Source organism: Hemiscyllium ocellatum, chromosome 1 (genome assembly GCF_020745735.1).
Source record: "Hemiscyllium ocellatum isolate sHemOce1 chromosome 1, sHemOce1.pat.X.cur, whole genome shotgun sequence".
In the NCBI taxonomy this organism is placed as follows: Eukaryota; Metazoa; Chordata; class Chondrichthyes; order Orectolobiformes; family Hemiscylliidae; genus Hemiscyllium; species Hemiscyllium ocellatum.
In genome coordinates, this window is record NC_083401.1 from 161,628,150 (window position 1) to 161,649,500 (window position 21,351).

Genomic DNA, 21,351 nt, shown 5'->3' on the forward strand with positions numbered 1-21,351 from the left:
TGATGAAACAATAACTTCAAATTCCATGTATCATCGAGTAATTCCAGATGTGGATTTGATGGTTCTTTACATCATAATTTTACTTAGATACCATTTATTAACTCTGTAGACAGTGTTTGGTAAGTAATAATGATGACACTTAGAGATGAATAGTTTCCTTCCCTCCTCTTCCTGAGGAATATTCAGTTGCCAGAAACAGCTAAGATTTTCAGCATCTGCAGTTCTTTGTTTTATTTTGTGTGAGAGGAAAATGGGGATGCTTACATCATGTTTCCACAGAAAGTTGGGGAAGTTGGCATGATGGAAGATACATGTTGCCTTGCTGTCACCACAGGAGTTAGGTTCTGGCTGCAAAGGCACAATCCCAACATTTCCAGCCAGACATAAATTGAGACCCTTAAATAGTAAAGTTGTGACTATCTGAAGGCCTCATCTCACTTGGGTTGCAATTACTTCAGCTCCTGGCAAGACAAGAAAGAATTAGCCCACCAGCGAGGGTAGGGAGCTAAGCAAAAAAAAAACCCCAAAGAACTGCAGATGCTGGAAATAAGAAACAAAAGCAGAAATTTCTGGAAAAACCCAACAGGTTTGGCAGCGTCTGTGGAGACAAAGCAGAGTTAATGTTTCACATCCCGTAACCCTTCTTCAGAACAGGTTAGGAGGTTGCTGGGTGAAGGAGGGCAGAATTATTCAATTTGCACTAATTTATGCACGACTGAGAGTCTGGACCTAAGGTAGGGGAGTTCACTGCTGAGAGCCAACCCCTGCTCCTTGCTTCTGACACCATTACCTTCCTCCACTCCCTATGGCCTCACCTCCCCCAAAGCCATGTCTGCACAATTGTATAATTATTGCTGACAATTTTATATAAGCAAATCACATTTTTGTAGAAAAATACTGGTGAAAAATGTGTGACAAAAACATAACAGTGACTCACAGAGTGTAGACGTAAAGTGCACCAAATTACAAGATTTGAAGTAAAATAAATAAGATAGTTGTTAGACAAAATGGTTATGAAACAGGTAAAGAAAAATATAGATATGTGAAAACTCATCTTCATGGGAATCCTGTGAAGCATTTCTATTTGTACTTCTGACATATAAAACCCTTATACTTCAAAATCTTTGTGAAGTCAAATCTATGAAAATTGAATACCCAAGCCAGTAATTTAAGAGGAAGCTGTGTAATTCTAATATTATAGTTCACAATTTCTTAGTCGTTGTTAAAAGATTGAAACAGTTAATGGAAAGAACCAACAGCACTGATACTATACTCTAATATTTTTATAGATTAACACTTCTGTCAAAATATGAAGATGATCATACGAACACATTGTTTGTCTATGACATCAATGACAGATATTCCTAGTCAAATACATAAACAATTATAAAAATAGAAATGGCAATCCTTGAAGTATTATTTTCAGTCTAACAATACCAAGGGCTAGCTATTGCTCCCCTGGAAAAATCATCTAAAGTACAAATCTGAGATTTTGGAGAAGATTTATAGCTCAGGTTGTAGGTTTGCTCACTGAGCTGGTAGATTTATTCTCAGCTGTTTCATCATCATGTTAGGTAACATCATCAGATGAAGTGCTGATGTTCTGTCCCGCTTGCTATTTATCTGTCTTGGTCTGTTGTGGTGGGTGATATCACTTCCGGTTCTTTTTCTGAGAGGTTGGTAAATGGGGTCCAAATCGATGTGTTTGTTAATGGAGTTCTGGTTTGAGTGCCAGGCCTCTAGGAATTCCCGTGCATTTCTTTGTTTAGCCCCCTGTCCTAGGATGGATGCATTGTTCCAGTTGAACTGATGTCCCTCTTCGTCTGCGTGTATGAATACTAGTGATAGTTGGTCATGTCTTATCATGGCTATTTGGTACTCATGTATCCTGGTGGCTAGTTTCCTGCCCATCTGTTCAGAGTAATGTTTGTTGCAGTCCTTGCAGGGTATTTTGTACATGACATTTATTCTCCTAGTTGTTGGTAAGGGGTCTTTAAATTCATCAGGAGCTGGTTCAGTGTGGTGGTAGGTTTGTGGGCTACCATGCTGCCTAGGGGCTGGAGTAGTCTGGTCGCCATCTGTGAGATGCCTTTAATGTATGGCAGGGTGGCCAGAGTTTCGGGACGTGTTGTCTTCTTGTTTAGTTCTGTTGTGTAGGAATCAGCAGACTGTGTTTACCAGGTACTCGTTGTTCCTGAGTACGTTGTACAGGTGGTTTTCCTCAGCTTCTCTTAGTTCTTGGGTGCTGCAGGGTGTTGTGGCTCATTTAAATAATGTTCTGATGCAGCCCTGGTTGTGGGTATTGGGATGATTGCTCCTGTAGTTGAGTATCTGGTCAGTGTGAGTGGCTTTCCTGTAACCCCTGTTCTGCAGCTCTCCATTGGCTTTGTTCAACTGAGTGGTCTGGGAAGGGGGAGTCTGTTGTTGTTCTCTTCCTCTTTGGTGAACCTTATACCAGTAAGGATACTGTTTATGTGTTTGTGGGTTTCTTCTAATTTGTTGCGTTTCGTGATAATAAAGGTGTCATCACATAACGGACCTAAAGCTTGGGCTGGATTGTGGGAAGGGATTTTCCTTCTAATCTCTGCATAACTGCATCTGCTGAGAGTCTTGATATTGGTGATCCCATAGGCGCCCCATTGATTTGTTTGCGGGTCTTGTTGTTGAAGGTGAAGTGGGTTGTGAGGCACAGTTGTAGTAGCTTTAGGGTGCTGTCCTTGCTGATGGAGATGGTGTGGTCAGGTGTTTGTGTCCTTGGTTTGTCTAGCAGTGAGGCCAGTGTTTCTTTGGCTACGATGATGTTTATTGATGTGAATAGAGCCGTCACATCAAAGGAAACCATGATCTTGTTGTCGTCTACCTTGGTGTCTTTGATGATGTTAAGGAATTCCTGGGTGGGGTGGATGGAGTGGCTTGAATCATCTACTGGGTGTTTCAGTTTACATTGCATCAGTTTACATCCTTTGTTAGTCTGTATGTCAGTGTATCAGGAAATGAGATTATGTGTCTAAGAGAAGCCCCTTGTTTATGTACCTTTGGTAAAAAAATCTATATTTAAAGCCGGGCTTTTAATTCCTATGAACAATTTTATGTTTATGTGCCATCTGTGTTCATCAAAGCGATTGATTGCAATGCTGGAAAACAGATTATTTTCCATTCTTTTCCAACTCAAGTCCTGATCATATGTAGTTAATGCCGGAGAAACTCAACAGATCGGGCAGCATCTGTGGGGAGAGAAATAGAGTTAATGTTTCAAGTTCAATATTACTCTTCTTTGTCTTTAATACAAGTATCTGGGTTGGTTGTAGCACATCCAGATCATGAGTTAAGTTCCCTCCTCAATGTCAAGAAATGAATCTGGACCTTAAGGCAGCCAGACCCAATATGGTTTTGTGAAGGAATTCTTTCTACAAGTAACAATCTGTGGGGAATTAGTGGATATTCTGCACTTGGATTTCCAGAGGCATTTGATAAGATATCACATCGAAGGTTATTGCAGAAAATATAATCTCATAGCATATATGATAACACAATGGCATGACAGAAGATGAGCTAGATAACAGAAAACAGAGAGCAGGCTAATGGATCATTGATGGGATCTCACCTTTTTACAATTTAGATAAATGGTTTGGATGAAGGGACTGAAGGTATGGATTGATAAATATGGAGATGGCATAAGGATAAGTAAGAAATTAACTTGTTTAATAGGTGTTAGTCTCCTTCAATTGGCATCTTACTGTTACCTAATAAAAATCTTACTATAGCACTTGTGCAAAACATAAAAGATGGACTGAGAGGGCTCTTGTGGCATAGTGGTAATGTCCCTGAGCCTGAGCCAAGAAACTCAGGTTCAAGTCCCACCTGTTTGACAGATATATAGGTTGATTAGAAAATATCTAAAGGGATCGAGCAAGATTATCTCAATGTCAAGATGGGCTTGCTGCACTTGTTGCTTGATTTCAACACCCATCTCATCACAGGCAATGTCACTCAGTCTCTATAAGGACTGATCATTGTATCAAACATTTAAGAAAATATTTAAGAATACTCAATATATGTATTTCTTACTGTAAAGAAAAATTCCAAAGGGAGGACCCACCATCTATTGTTCATTAAAGAATCTGGGGAAGGCTTCAAACTTAAGAAGAAAGTATAAACTTTGCTAAGATGAGTGATAACTCACATGATTGGTCAGAATATAAAACATATCATTACATGGCTAAAAATTAATCATAGAATCCCTACAGCGTAGCAAGAGGCCTGTTCATCCATCGAGTTTGCATCGACCCATTGAAGAGCATCCCACCTAGACTCGTCCCCTACCCTAAGCCCATAACATGCTTAAAAATGTCTTCTGCAAGTCCAAATACAATACATCTTGGTCTCAGGATACATGATAGGTCATTTCACACCAAGATAAGGAGAAATTTCTTCATTCGGATGGTAATAAAGCTGTGGAATTCTCTTCCACAGAGATTGGTCAACACCTGCTTGTATTTTCAGTGTTTCTATGACTGTTAATCAAATGGGATTGGCAGGTTGGTAAAGTATGTCATCTCTGGATGACTCATCACTGAATCAGTATTTTATTTTGAGTCACTGCATAATTGGCAGTGACCTTCAGACAGGTCCTGAGTGTGGTTGCAGTAGTTAGGATGGGGAGATTCTTGGGGAGATAGAGAGACAATTGGGTAATCTGGAGGATGCTGAATGCAGTAACAGTCTTCTTCAGTGTGTAGTGAAGTCAGAATTCTCCCTACTCCAGTTCCAGTAAAGTATTTCTTAAAAGTCTTAGCTTTTTTAAATCATTTCCAGCAGTCCAGTTCACCAACAGCCATAACATGTGCAGATGCTTCAGCAGTCAGGACAATCTGCAGCTTAAACATTCATGGTTCCATTACAACTAGAGCTAAGAATGGAGAGCACTCATCAAAGACAGAGAAACAGTGAGCAGATCTCTTCAACAAAGATTCAGTCCTTATTGTGACTGCAATAAAACAAAGGGTCACTGGACTCAAAATGTTGACTCCGTTCTGCTCTCTGCAGTTGCTACCAAATCAGCTGGGTTTCTCCAGCACTTTCTGCTTTTATTTCAGAGTTCCAGCATCCGCAGTTCTTTGCTTTATCTCAGTGTGAATGTCCTTAACCACATTCTTATGCTACCCACAACTGTCTTAGCATAACCTCAACCCAACAGGATGTTGAGATGCCATCAGATAACTGCGAACCTACAAGGCCACTGATACAAACAACTGTTAAAGTGCTAAAGTACAGTTGAGAAGCACTCTTCGCTCATATACACAACCTCATCTCTTGCTCCTCGGATGCTGTCTAACCTTCCGTGCTTTTCCCGAACCACACTTTTTGACTCTGACTCTCCAGCATCTGCAGTCTTCACTTTCTCCTCATCTCCCATAACTGGGAGGAGGACAGCATGCCAGGTAAACTCTGAAATGTTGTAATTGTAGCCACCTTCAAGAAAGAAGGCCAATTGCGGTAACTACAGAGGGGTTTACCTTCTGTATTCCACAAAGAAATGTATTGCAAATATCCACCTCAATTGTCTTCTCTCAGTGTTTGAAAAGCTCCTATCAGAGTCACATTTAGGATCCCATCGATCAATGCACACTGGGCATGATCTTCACAGCAAGAAAAATCTAAGAAAAGTGCAGACAACAGCAGTAATCTTGATACTGGCCTTTTTTGATTTCACAAATGCCTTTGATTCTATCAACTGGGAGGGACTATAGGCAATCTTCTCAATTTTGATTACCTGCAGAAATTTATCACCACCTGCTGCACAATGATATGTAAGCCACGATCCCCCCCAATGAAACCATCACAGACAATTTATTCTTATTTACGTGAAAACTGGGGTTATGAAAGTCATCACACCAATGGTTTTCTCCTTCTCCCTTACGGCAACATTCCACTCTATTTTTCTGAAGCTTACTGCTGATGAGAAGCTAATCAACATGACAAGCAAATAATTGTTCAACTTGTATCACCTCCAGTCTCCAATCAATACCACCCCAATCTCATCAATGAATTGCAGAACTCAGCCATCACTTTCACATGTGTACACTCAGAGGCAAACTCCAAACTAATGTTGATGCATTCACAGGGCCTATATATCAGTAATATGGAAGTCCCCTAATAGTCTGCATCTGCCAATCAAACTGACCCCAACTATCACGAACCACAGCAAGCCACTGGACATTGCATATCAGTTCCTATACCTTTGGACTCTTCAATGGACACTGATGATGCAATTTCCCAAACCTTGGGAGTCTTCAACAGATGCTGACAATGCAGTTTAATATCAATCCAGTGTATCAGTGCAGCTGCTGGCTATGTAAAGAACAGAATATTTGACAACTACAACATCAGAACTTGGCAGCAAGCTCATGGTCTACAGGGCAGCCTTCCATATGCATTGAATATTGTTTACCAGACTCCTTAAATCCCTGGAGAAATATCAATCATGATGTACCTGCAAAATTCTGTGGTAGCATGATGACTCGGTGATTAGCACTGCTGTCTCACAGCACCAGAGTTCAATTCCACCCTCAAGTGACGCCTGTGGAGTTTGCACATCCTCCCAGTGTCTGTGTGGGTTTTCTTTGGGAACCCTGGTTTCCTCCACAGTATGCAGGGTTACAGGGATAGGACAGGGGCATGGGTTTGGGTTGAATAATCTTTAGTGTGGACTTGATGGGCTAAACTGCCAGCTTCCACACTATGGATTCTGATGCTATACTGAAAGAATTAGTAGCCACATTAGTGACTTCTTCAGGAAAACGTCCCCAGTATCGAGGCACTGGTTATGGTCAATCAGCTGTGTGGGGGAGGCACACAGTCTGTATCCTTGTCACAGGTATTCTAAAACATGCTTTCTCTCCAAGCTTTGCCATAAAAGGTTCCCTGCAGTAGGGCAAAGGAAAAGTTTCAGGGATGTTCTTAAAGCCTCTCTGAAACTATGTATTATCTCCACCAACTCATGGGAACCTCTAGCCCAAGACCTTCCTAACAAGCATCACAAAGGTGCCCAACATTCTGACAGGTGCAGGTACAGGCCAAGCAGTGGCCTCTTGACAGATTTCTTATCTATTTCTGCCACAAATCTCGCCGTAGCCCATGTTGCTCCGACCCTTATAAAATTATATCCATTGGCTTTGGCCTTGCCAGTTAATCAGCCAGAAGAGATTCTGATACCATCCGACACAGCAGAAACAGTGACAGAATTGAACAACATGGTAAAAACATATAGTGAGATGTTATCAAATTCTATAGTCAAGGAAGTAAAGCTAAACACCAAGTTTAAATAACTGAGTATCACATTTAAGAAGCTGAGAACAATACAACATTAAAACTTAAAGCAATAGTAATGTATACTCCAGCAGCATTCTGTAGCTACACATATGTAGGAATCATATTTCAATTTAAATTAAATATAGATTCATGAATATTTCTCAAATATAAAGGAGTCAAGTTTTGTAGACATATGATATATCCTTGCCCAGTTGATAGTATTCATTAACGCAAACAACCAAAAGCAAGGGGAGTGGAAGATGTGTGGTTAGCAAATAGAACATTAGACAAATGAGTACAGTTCTTTTTCTCTTTCATTATGTAGTTCAAAATGAGAGTAGGCACAAAAGACATTTTGCTCCTGCGCAGAAAATCAAGCCAGTCTTGCCTGTGACAGTTCTGATTTTAAACTGCAAAACATATTGTCACATTTCTTGTATTTACATCCTGAATTTTAAGTCTAAGAATTCCAAAAGTTAACTAGCAAAATTTCTCTTTTTTTTTAGTCTAGATTAATCTGCACAGGGAACAAAATGACCTAGATTTTATATCAGACTTTTGATACAAATATCGCGGCCACAGAGCTAATTCTGGAAATTCTTTGTGGTTTAAAACAAGAGTTCATAAAAGCATGTGGTGACATTGTAGGCATGTGTTCTGGTATACATCTGTGCAGCACAGTGAAAGATGAAACAAAGGGAAATTTTATGTCTGTCTATAGAAAGGACCTTGTGCTAGCACTCGCTACTTGTGACTTGTGCTGAGTGGTGCTTTTGATTCATGGGTACCATTTGAATCACGTGTAAAACTCACACAACCACACTACCAAGTCAACTTTCTTCATAGGCCACCTGGAATCCTAGCAAGGATGCAACACAATTCAGGCCATAAATGTAGTTCTAAAAATGCAGAAAAATTATAATGCAAACACCTGAAGCTCATGCAAGTTGATGTACCAGTTCCTCTTGTGACATGTAGCACAACAGAATTATTTCAAAGGAGTGAAATGCCTACAAATTCAGCAGATTGTTTATGACTAGTATAACTCACATAATATAGACATAATCATATTTTCCCATTTCATTATTAACTAAAGAGAGGTTTACATCTTTACAAACTAAAACTTTGAGTTCATCTAAAGCTGAGAACTTACATTTTTCTCCCCTTGTATAGGTTTCTTGATTTCACACTGAAAGAATTGATGGGTAGGTAATTGCCTCTGGCCACAAAATAAAAAAGAGGTAATGTTGCTTGCCGGGACCAGGTGAGTGAATACAGTTCAGGAACTACTGCCCATTTGGGAAAACACATGGCCTCAGTTTGCTAGCTTCCCTTATATCATTGTCACAAATCATGTGGGTCAAATTCACAAAAATGCCAGCACAACAGCGAGACATCAGAATGGTATGTTGCCTCCCTGGAGCTAGGATCAAGGCTATCTTAGAAAGGATGCCGAATATTCTCAAAGGGACGAGGAACCAGTAGGAGATTGTTGTACACATTGGAACTAATGACATAGAAGGAGAAAAGGCTGAAATTCTGAGGAGAATATATAGGAAGTTAGGCAGGATTTTAAAAAGTAGGTTCCTCAATGGCAGTAATATCTGGATTACACCTGCTGCCACAAGCTAGTGAGGGTAAGAATAAGAGAATAGAGCAGATGAATGTGTGGCTGAGGAGCACAGGAGAAGGATTCACATTTTTGGATCATTAGAATCTCTTCTAGGGTAGAGGGGATCTGTATAAGAAGAACAGATTGCACCTGAATTGGAAAGTACTGATGTACTGGCAGGAGATTTGCTCGAACTGCTTGGAAGGATTTAAAACCATTAAAGGGGGGTGGGCAGGGCGACGACACCCAGGGAGATAGTGAGGAAAGAGATCAGGCTCAGACCGGTGCAGTTGAGAAAAGGAGCAAGTCAAACACTCAGAGCAGGCAAGAACAAAGCAGAGAACGAGGTAGGACTGATAAATTAAACAACATTTATTTCAATGCAGCGGCCTAACAGGTAACCATGACTTGGAGGTGCCGGTGTTGGACTGGGATGGATAAAAGTTAATAATCACACAACACCTGGTTATAGACCAACAGATTTAATTGGAAGCACAGGCTTTCTGGGCAGTCCGAAACCTGTTGATCTTCCAGTTGAAGGAGTTGACCCCGAATGAGTGTTGCAGACTGGCACATTCCAAGGTCCAGGACTACGTGTTGAGGGACGCGCTGAAGCTTGGGGCAGCTGCCGCCAAGGGGCGGTGGGGAAAGACCGTGTAACATCTGCCTGCCTAAGAAGAACAGGGGCAAGTGAGCACTGCAGATGCTGGAGATCAGAGCTGGAAATGTGTTACTGGAAAAGCGCAGCAGGTCAGGCAGCATCCAAGGAGCAGGAGAATTGACGTTTCGAATGTCGATTCTCCTCTCCTTGGATGCTGCCTGACCTGCTGCGCTTTTCTAGCAACACATTTCCAGCTAAGAAGAACAGGGGGCCCACACAGTTATTTGGGCTCTGCTGACGCCTCAGCTAAATATATGGACATATGATTGATAAAGTACAGACCTGTATATAAAAATGATAAATTCTGATCTCTGTATGTAAATGTTTACATATGTATGGCATGACCAACTGTACAGACCATCAAATTACTTTATGAATAAAGTATATTTTTGAAATTAAAAAAAAATAGCTATCGGAGCGCTGAGAGTCTCGCACTCCTCAGGGATCGATCGCCTAGGTGCAGGACAGAGGGTTGGACCTGATCTGCCTGGACCAGGAGAAAGCCTTTGACAGGATATCACACACGTATACGAGAGATGTTCTCTCCAAAATGGGCTTTGGGGAGGGAATCTGCAATTGGATCAGACTGCTCTACACCAACATGGTCAGTGCAGTCTCAATCAATGGGTGGGAATCAGATAGCTTCCCAGTCAGATCTGGAATCAGACAGGGCTGCCCGCGCTCTCCTGCCTTGTTTGTGTGCTGCATAGAGCCATTTGCCGAGTCCATCAGGAAGGATGCGAGCCTGAGAGGGGTGACTATACCTGGCAGCAGGGGCCTGCAGGTTAATGCCTCCCTGTATATAGATGACATCGCTATTTTCTGGTCAGATCCGCTGTCCGTGCACAGACTCATGTGCAAATGAGACCAGTTCGAACGGGTCTCAGGGGCCAAGGTAAACCAAGGCAAGAGCGAGGCTATGCTCTTCGGGAACTGGGCCGACCAATCCTTGATCCCCTTCACTGTCAGGACCGACCACCTGAAGTTGCTAGGTATTTGGTTTGGGGGGGCTGGGGTGTGCGCCAAGTCTTGGGAGGAGCGTATCAGCAAAGTGAGGCAGAAACTGGGCAGATGGAAGCCACGATCGCACTCCATCGCGAGAAAAAGCCTGGTCATCAGGTGTTGGGCACTGTCATTGCTGTTATACATGGCACAGGTCTGGCCTATTCCCAGAACCTGTGCCGCTGCAGTCACCCGGGCCATCTTCCAGTTTATATGGAGATCAAAGATGGACTGGGCCCGAAGGGACTCGGGGAAAAAATACACCCAATGCCACCTTTGTGTGTGGCTGCATCAAACTGTGCGTGGATCCTCAGTACGCAAACACAAAGTGTCACTACGTACTGAGGTTCTACCTGTCCCCAGTGTTACGAAGGATGGGCCTGGCCTTGCTCCCGCAGAATGCTCCGAGTAGTTGGACCGTTCTGTATCACCTGTCCTTCGTGGAGAAGTTTATGAAGAAAAACACCTTTAACCACAAGTCCATCAGGAAGTGGTCAGCACGTAGTGTCCTTGAGACCCTTCGGGAAAAGGAGAGGGCGGATCCTATCGAGCGGTTCCCTGAGCAGACTGGCAAAGCCATTTGACAGAATGCCTCATCGCCAGAACTTTCCAACAAGCACCAAGACATGGCTTGGCTGGTGGTGAGAAAGGATCTGCCTGTGAGATTCCTTTATGCACGCCCGGACTCTCAGCCACACCGCACGCTGCCCTCGAAGCAGCTGTGGGGGGGGGAAAAGACTGTCACACACCTCCTTCTGGAATGTGCCTATGCAGAAGTCTGGAGAGGAATGCAGACGTGTTTGTCGAGGTTCATCCTGAGCAGTGCCGTGACGTGGGACTCCGTGCTCTACAGTCTGTTCCCCGGGACGCACACCGAGACGAACATCAACTGTGCCTGGAGGATCATCAACTCGGTGAAGGATGCTCTCTGGGCGGTCCAAAACCTGTTGATCGTCCAGCTGAAGGAGTTGACCCTGAATGAGTGTTGCAGACTGGCACATTCCAAGGTCCAGGACTACGTGTTGAGGGGCGCGCTGAAGCTTGGGGCTGCTACCGTGGTGGGGATAGACCACCGTGTAACGTCTGCCTGCCTAAGCACAGGGGTCCGACGCAGGAAGGGGGCTCTGCTAACCCCCCTGCTAAATATGTAATCGTACAGACCTGTATATATGAATGATTACTCTGTCTCTGTATACCAAGAAATGGAATGTTTAAGGATGTATGGCATGGCTGAAAATGTGTTGCTGGTTAAAGCACAGCAGGTTAGGCAGATTCCAAGGAACAGGAAATTCGACGTTTCGGGCCAGAGCCCTTCATCAGGAATGAGAAGAGGGTGCCAGGCAGGCTAAGATAAAAGGTTCTTAAGTTCCTCGGTACTATAGTGGTTCGTATCCCCGCCTATCACGCGGGAGACTGGGGTTCAATTCCCCGCCGAGGAGATCACCTGTATCTTCCTGATGAAGGGCTCTGGCCCGAAACGTCGAATTTCCTGTTCCTTGGATGCTGCCTAACCTGCTGTGCTTTAACCAGCAACACATTTTCAGCTCTGATCTCCAGCATCTGCAGACCTCACTTTTTACTCGGATGTATGGCATGACCAATTGTACAGATCATCAAAATATTTTATGAATAAAGCATATTTTTGACATAAAAAAAGCTTTTGGAGTGCTGCTCCTTCATCAGGTGGTTGTGGAGATTAAGATCTTGCTCACAGAATTTATAGCCAAAGGAGCCCGGTGTCATGGAGATGTGATACAGTAAACAATCGTAGATTAAAATTTTCACCATTTAGAGTGGGATATGATAGCTTCTGTTCTTTGGTATATAAATCCCAGAACTTCGTTAAAATTACAATCTCAAGATAGCTCAGCCTTTTAAACAATGGATATTGAAATCTGTCTTTATCCGAATGCTATGTCAGACCGACAAACTCTGCAGTTTTTACAGTTTTACCTGGATTCATGCAGTTTTTGAGCAAAATAAGATATAATTCTGCTAAAACAAATTTACCCCATAAGCTTATATCCATACACATGTAGGAGCGACAGATTGTGGGTGCATGTCAGTGTGTGCGTGTGGGTGAGTGCACATGATAGAGAACATGTATGTGTGTAGACTTGGTAAAGTGTGTACGTGAGTGTGATGGGGTATGTGTGAGGGGGTGCATGTGTTGGTGTGAGTGCAGTGGGTGTGTGTGCATATGTGCGTGTGTGTTCGTTGCAGTAGGGTCACCTGTAGCTTGACATGAACCCAAGGTCCAAGTTGAGGCCTTCCCCATGGGTACCGAACTTGGTTATCAGCCTCTGCTCAGCCACTTTGCATTGTTGCTTGTCCCGAAGTCTGCCTTGGAGGATAGTCACCCAAAGGTTCGAGGCTAAATGTCCCGGACTGCAGAAGCTGACTTGGTGCGAACACCCGTTTGTTGCTTGTTGCTCATTCATCCGTTGTCGTAGCGTCTGCTGAGTCTTGCCAATGAACCATGCCTCAGGGCATCCTTGCTTGCAGCTTATGAGATAGACTAAGTCACATGACTACTTGCTGCGTATATGGTGGATGGTGTCCACACGTGTAATGGTTTTACCAGTGGCTGCTGTGGCAGGGTTGTACGGTGTTGTTGTCCTGAAGGCAGGGCAGTTTGCTATGAATCATGATTTGTTTAGGGTTTGGTAGTTGTTTAAAGGTGAGAATGGAGGCACAAGGAAGTTGGTGAGGTGCTTGGATGTAACCAAGCTTACACACACATACATACACGCACAATGTCATGTGTACCCACACCACACCCACATGCGCAACTCACACATACCCCATCACACACTCGCACACACACTAAACCAAGCCTACACACAAATATATATACACACACTATCATGTGCACTCTCACTCACATGCACACACTGACATGCACACTCAATCTGTCACTCCTACATGCACACACATATAAGCTTATAGGGTGAATTTGTTTTTGAAGAATCACATTGTATTTTGCTCAAAAACTGCATGAATCCATGTAAAACTCTGTAAAACTATGCAGAGGGTTTGTCAGTCTGACATAGCATTGGGACACAGACAGACTTCACACCTATTGTTTAAAAAGCTGAGCAATCTTGAGAGTGTAATATTAAAGTATTTCTTGAATTTACATATCAAAGAACAGAAACCAGCATATCCCATTACAAAAGATGTAAGTTTTAATCTAAATTTGTTTACTGTATCACATCTCCATGGTTCAGAAAAGATTTACAAGGAGTTTGCTAGGGTTGGAGAATTTGAACTATAGGGAGAGGTTGAATAGACTGGGGCTGTTTTCTCTGGAACATTGGAGGTCGAGGGTGACCTTATAGAGATTTATAAAATCATGAAGGGCATGGACAGGATAAATAGACACAGTCTTTTCACTGGGGTGGGGTAGTCCAGAGCGAGGGGGTATAGGTTTATCGTGAGGTGGGGGCAAGATTTTAAAGAGACCGAAGGGGGAATTTTTTCACGCCGAGGGTGGTGCATGTATGGAATGAGCTGCCAGAGGAAGTGGAGGAGGCTGGTAGAACTGCAACATTTAAAAGACATCTTGATGGGTATATGACTAGGAAGGGTTTGGAAGGATGTGGTCGGTTGCTGGCAAGTGGGACTAGATTAGGTTGGGGTATCTGGTTGGAATGGACGAATTGGACAGAAGGGTCTGTTTCTGTGCTGTACATCTCTATGATTCTATGGCTATAAATTCCGTGCGCATGATCTTAATCTCCACAACCACCTGATGAAGGATCAGCGCTCCGAAAGCTAGTGCTTCCAAATAAACCTGTTGGACGATAACCTGGTGTGTGATTTTCGCTTAACAGGTAAGGCAGATCAACTGAGGACATGGTTGGGAATGTGGGACTAGGATATCATAACAATTACGGAGACGTGTCTCAGGGATGGACAGGACTGGCAGCCTAATGTTCCAGGATATAGATTCTATGGGAAAGGTAGAAAGGGGGCAAGAGAAAAGTGCAAGTGGCATTTTTGATTACAGCCGTACCTAAGGAGGATATTTCTGGGGATACATCCAGGGCAGTTATTTGGGTGGAACTGAGGAATAAGGGATGATTACCTTATTACGATTGTACTATGGAGCCCGCAATAGTCAGCGAGAAATCGAGAAACAAATTTGTAAGATCTCAGTTGTTTGTAAGAACAATAGGGTGGATTTTAACTTTCCAAACACAGACTGGGACTGCTATTGTGTTAAAGACTTGAATGGAGAGGAATTTGTTAAGTGTGTACAAGAAAATTTTCTGATTCAGCATATGGGCGTACCTACTAGAGAAGGTGCAAAACTTGATTCTGGATCAGTGGTGCTGGAAGAGCACAGCAGTTCAGGCAGCATCCAACAAGCAGCAAAATCAACGTGCTGCTCGTTGGATGCTGCCTGAACTGCTGTGCTCTTCCAGCACCACTGATCCAGAATCTGGTTTCTAGCATCTGCAGTCATTGTTTTTACCATGGTGCAAAACTTGACCTACTCTTGGGAAATAAGTCAGGACAGGTGACTGGGGAGTAGGGGAGCACTTTGGGGCCAGCGACCATAATTCTATAAGTTTTAAAATAGTGATGAAAAAGGACAGATGGGGTCTAAAGATTAGAGTTCTAAATTGAAGGAAGGCCAATTTTGATGGCATGAGGCAAGAACTTTCAAAAGTTGATTGGGAGCAGATGTTCGCAGGTAAAGAAATGACTAGAAAATGGAAAAAACTTTCAAAAATGAGAGTATGGGACTCCAGAGACAATATGTTCCTGTGGGTGAAGGACAGGGCTGGTAGGTGTAGGGAATGCTGGATGATGAGAGAAATTGAGGTTTTGGTCAAGAATAAGAAGGAAACATATGTCAGGTATAAACAGTAGAGATTGAGTGAATCCCCACAAGCGTATAAAGGTAGTAGGAGTATCCTTAAAAGGGAAATCAGGAGGACAAAATGGAGACATGAGGTAGCTTTTGCAAATAAGGGTAAAAAGAATCCAAAGAGGTTCTACAAATACAGGACAAAACGCTAACTAGGGAGAGAATAGAACCAATTAAAGATCAACAAGGCAGCCTATGTGTGGAACCACAGGAGATGAGGGAGATACTAAATGAGTATTTTGCATCGGTGTTTACCGTGGAAAAGGATATGGAAGATATCAAACGTAGAGAAATAAATAGCGACATCTTGAAAAAAATGTCCAAATTATAGAGGAGAAAGTGCTGGACATCTTAAAATGCATAAAGATGGATAAATCCCCAGGATCTGATCAGATATACACTACAGCTTTGTGGGAAGCTAGGATTGTGATTTCTGGCCCCTTGATTAGATATATGTATCATCAATAGCCACAGGTGACTGGAGATTGGCTAATGTGGTACCTATTTAAGAAAGATGGTAAGGAAAAGATAGGAAACTATAGACCAATGAGCCTGACATTGGTGGTGGGCAAGTTGCTGGAGGGGATCCTGAGGGGCAGGATTTACATTTATTTGGAAAGGCAAGGACTGATTAGGGATAGTCAACATGGCTTTGTACATGAGAAATCATATCTGACCACCTTGATTGAGATTTTTGAAGAAGCAATGAAGAGGACTGATGAGGGCAGAGTGGTGGGCGTGATCTATATGGACTTTGGTAAGACGTTCGCCAAGGTTCACAAGGTTAGCTCACATGGAAGACAGGGAGAACTAGCTATTTGGATACAGTACTGGCTCGAAGGTAGAAGACAGGGGTGGTGGTGGAGGGTTGCTTTTCAGACTGGAGGCCTGTGACCAGTGGAGTGCGACAAGGGTCGGTGCTGGGTCCACTAGTTTTTGTCATTTATATAAGTTATTTGGATGCGAACAGAGGAGGTATCATTAGTAGGTTTGCAGATGACAGCAACATTGGAGGTGTAGTGGACAGCAAAGAAGGTAACCTCAGAGTGCAACAGGATCTTGATTAGATGGGCCAATTGGTCAAGGATTGGCAGATGGGGTTTAATTTAGATGAATGTGAGGTGCTGCACTTTGGAAAGATAAATCAGAGCAGGACTTATACAATGGTAAGGTCCAGAGGAGCGTTGCTGAACACCGAGACCTTGGAGTGCAGGTTCATAATTCCTTGAAAGCAGAGTCGCAAAAAGATAGAATAGTGAAGAAGGCATTTTATATACTTGCTTTTATTGGTCAGTGCATTATTGGAATACTGCATGCAGTTCTGATCTTCCTCCTATAGGAAAGATGTTGTGAAACTTGAACAGTTTCAGAAAAGATTTACAAGAATATTGCCAGGATTGGAAGATTTGAGCTTTGGGAGAGACCAATAGGCTGGTGCTGTTTTCTCTGGAGTGTCAGAGGCTGAGGGGTGACTTTATAGAGATTTATAAACTCATGAGGGGCATGGATAGGATAAATAGACAAGGTCTCTTCCCCTGGTGGGGAAGTTCAGAATTAGAGGGCATAGGATTAAGGTGAGGGGGGCAAGATTTAGAAGAGACCTAAAGGGCAACTTTATTATGCAGACCCTGCTGCATGTATGGAGTGAGCTGCCAGAGGAAGTGGTGGAGGCTGGTACAATTACAACATTTAAAAGGCATCTGGATCTGTATATAAACAGGAAGGGTTTAGAGGGGTATAGGCCAATTATTTCGGATATCTGGTCGGCATGAATGGGTTGGACTAAAGGGTCTGTTGGTGTGCTGTACATCTTTATGACCCCTTTAATATTAAAATTTACATCAAAAGGAGCTTAGAGAAATATTAACTCCAAAAATGTAACAGTACGCTGAACACCAGTGAGAAAAGCCCTGTGTACAGGTTTAAGTCTCCTAGTTTAGAGCTTGTTTCAACTGATTGACTTTGACACAAGTGGACTGCAAACATCTGCACTGGCTGCTCTCCATGACACCAAAATACATTTAGAAACAGTGAGTGCAGGAAATATTTTGGTACTTCTGACACTAAAGTATTGATCACAGCAAAACACAATAGTCTCAGAGAAAGCAATCAAATAAGTGATCTGGATGTAGGCTTTGAAGAACATTGCAAAGCATTGTTCAAGTAACTGAGCATTTTCATTGCTCTTATTGCTTTCTCTTAACACAAGGAAGGGCCTCAACAGAAAAGATATAACTAGATTAAAACCAAATTGCCTTTTTTTAAAAAGCCAATCTTTACGTTTCCTATGAGGAGCAGCTGTGTTTTTCTGTATAGCTGGCTGGATGCTATTTATCAGATGGCACATTAAGTGCAGTATGGTACTATTCAGCAGCAAGTTACTGGTAAATAATTAGACATGCAGGGCAAACTCGGAGTAGCAGCTGATTTGATTAATTGAAAACAATGGAAACAAAGAGGTAGTTACCTTCTACAGCTCTTTTGAAGAAGACCTTACAACTGCCACAGGTTAAGACACCATAATGGCATCCTGATGCCTCATCCGCACAGACCAAGCAGACTTTCGAAGGTGCTGAGGTGACTGAGGAACAGCTCCGATCCAGTCTAATAGGGGAGCTGAAAAACAGATATTTTCTACTTTAAAAAGATGCGTTATGCTTCTTTTGTTGACAGTCAAATTGCTACAAGTTGAATATGTTCACACTAGTCCAAAAACAAACAATGCCATTTCAGAGCACATCGAATTTCCATCAGCACACATTACAATCTGTCATGTTTGCAGTGACAATAGATTTAGATTTATTTAAAATGGTCAATTGTACCTAGAGAGTAATGTTGCCATGCTCTGGCATTATTTTAGATTACAGAATAAAGTAAAAAATCACAACACCAGGACCAACAGGTTTATTTGGAGGTACCAGCTTGAAACGTAACTAGCTTTCAGAGTGCTGCAACACTCTGTAAGCTAGTGCTTCTAAACAAACCTGTTTGACTATAACCTGGTGTGTGATTTTTAACTTTGTCCAGCCCAGAATACATCATTACTTAATAAATTACTGAATAAGTTGTATAAATTATAAAATACTGAGTACATTGGTATTAAATTGACAATTCTAAAACAGCTTCAACAGTTCATCTTTCCCTCTCCATAGACTTCACCCTCTCTGCTCCCCCAGACACCATTGTCCCACAGTGTCCCCAGGGTCCTGGCAATATGCTGCTTCTTTGCTGCCACCAGTGCCATTGCTTCAGTGACCACCAGCTCTGAGCTGTAGACAGTCATGCTGCATAATTCCCACACCTGCTCTGATGCAGCCCCAAGGCGACCAACAGTCTTCCAACACTGCCACCCAAAATGGAGCAGGGATGGAGTTACGCAGACCCTGGCCTCCCATGAAGACATCAGGAGGCGACATCAGGGCAACAAAAACTAAAATAAAATGGAACTGAACTGGGGTGGCACAGTGGCTTAACTGGTTAGCACTACCGCCTCACAGCACCAAGGACCTGGGTTCGATTACACCCTTGGACAACTGTCTCTAAAGATTTTGCACGTTCTCACTGCGTCTGCGTTGGTTTCCGCCAGGTACTCCGGTTTCCTCCCACAGTCCAAAGACATGCAAGTTACATAAATTGGCAATGCTAAGTTGTCCATAGTTTTCAGGAATGTGCAGGTTAGGTGCGTTACCCATGGCAATTGTAGGGTTACAAGGAAAGGAAAGGGGGATGGGTCTGGGTGGGATCTACTTTCGAGGATCGGTGTGCTGAATGGCCTGTTTCCACACTGTGGGGATTCTCATAATCATATATTATACAAATGAGACCAAAGTGTGAATCCTAACATTAAAAATTAGGAATTTGCGCTTCCACTGGACACCATTACACCTTCACCCTACTTCGGACACTGCCCTCCCCAGACCCTAAGTCCCATCCTTTAAAGGAGTCCATAGAATAGTTCAGCTGGCCCTACATAATAGGAATTCATAAGAGTTCACTTTAAAATATAAAACAATATTTATATGCCTGAAAGTCACATTGCAGCAAATAACTTCGAAACAATCTAAGATTTGCCACCTAACTAACATCGTACTTAACCTGGTCTTCCATATCAGCCACAGTTATAACCTTTCATCACAGTTTACTTCACCTTTTAACAATCATTAAGGAGGGCCTCTCCTCAGTAGTACAAATTGTGTGAAAACAAAAAAATGTGGCACAGGTTCAGGGGAAATTTGTCATAACTTAGGAAAAGTGAAAAGAAGATTGTTTCTGTTATTGGAATCCTAGGGCATCATTTCTGCAGATCATGATTGCAGCCCAAATCATTTCGAACTCACACACTTCAGTATTATCTCAAGACTTTGATGCCTAGTGGTGTTATTCAGAACACACAATCCTGTCAAAAACAGCTCACCTAAAATGGAATTAAATCATCATAGTTACTCCACTGTCTGGTCGATCCTCAGACTACTGTGTGTTTCATGATTCGAGACTGTGGTGCTGGAAAAGCACAGCAGGTCAGGCAGCATCAGAGGAGCAGGAGAATTGATGTTTCAGGCATAAGCTTGAAACATCTACTCTCCTGCTCCTCCGATGCTGCCTGACCTGCTGTGCTTTTCCAGCACCTCACATTTTGACTTTGCAAATATCTCCCATCTATTACTGTCGATAACAGGTGACAAATTGGGATAATTTGCTTCCTGCTTTTCAGCACTATGAATACCCTTAGAGCTGTACAATTGTAAAAAGAAATGAAAATTGCTGTAAAAGTTCAGCAGGTCTGACAGAGTTTGTGGAGAGAAATCAGAGTGAATGTTTCAGGTCCAGTGACTCTTCCTCAGAGCAGGTGCAGAATTGGGTCTGCAGCAAATGCGTTCATTCATATGATAAATTATTTTGAATTCCACAAGTATGCAGACTGCACAAATAATGATGTTAATCAACATCCAACACTCACTTGAAAAACAGGGAGCAAATGATCCCAATTTCTCAAGTGTTATCAACAGTAACAGATGGGAGATATTTGCAAAATCAAAATGTATGGTGCTGGAAACGCACAACTAGTCAGGCAGCATCTGAGGAGCAGGAGAGTAGACGTTTCGAGCATAAGCTCTTCATCAGGAATGACATTCCAATCCTAGGACTCCAATCCTAGGATTCCAATAACAGAAACAATCATCTTTGCATTTTTCCTTGACACCAGTGATGCCATTTCAAAACTCAGCATTGTAGCAAACACCCTTTACGTGGGCGGCACAGTGGTTAGCACTGCTGCCTCACAGCGCCAGGGACCTGGGTTCAATTCCCGCCTCAGGCGACTGACTGTGTGGAGTTTGCACGTTCTCCCCGTGTCTGCGTGGGTTTCCTCCGGGTGCTCCGGTTTCCTCCCACAGTCCAAAGATGTGCGGGTCAGGTGAATTGGCCATGCTAAATTGCCCGTAGTGTTAGGTAAGGGGTATATGTAGGGGTATGGGTGGGTTGCGTTTCGGCGGGTCGGTGTGGACTTGTTGGGCCGAAGGGCCTGTTTCCACACTAAGTAATCTAATCTAATCTAATCTCATAGAGCTGTGTGTTCAACAACAAGGACCCTGTACCATGCCTTTTTAGATGGATAATCACCTTTTTACATCAGTTTCTTATTAGTTTTTTCTGGCTGTTGTTTCAATATCACAAGTCCTTTGTGCTTGCTGTATTTTTAAAGTTATGAATTTTGAAAAAGGGAGCAGTGTGTCAGGTGCTGAAAAAGCTTTTGCTGCCTTCAAGATTTCTGCGGGTGGTCCAAGATTTGGGCACAATTATAGACATTTCGCTTCAAATATAGCTTGAAAGAAAATAACAGAGGTCACATAGAGCATGTTAAGCTGAAGAGGGAATTAGAGGGAGGAA

At 42.7% G+C, this 21,351-nt stretch overlaps 1 protein-coding gene across 5 annotated transcripts in view; it reads right to left on the reverse strand.

Moving 5' to 3' along the window:
• Positions 1 to 21,351, reverse strand: part of nr3c2 (nuclear receptor subfamily 3, group C, member 2) — a 314,785-nt gene that overhangs the window by 99,747 nt on the left and 193,687 nt on the right. For all 5 annotated transcript variants that reach the window (XM_060827287.1, XM_060827277.1, XM_060827295.1 and 2 more), the window contains one exon: positions 17,933 to 18,081. In XM_060827287.1, coding sequence (XP_060683270.1) covers positions 17,933 to 18,081 — 149 coding nt within the window. The remainder of the gene's footprint in view (positions 1 to 17,932; positions 18,082 to 21,351) is intronic.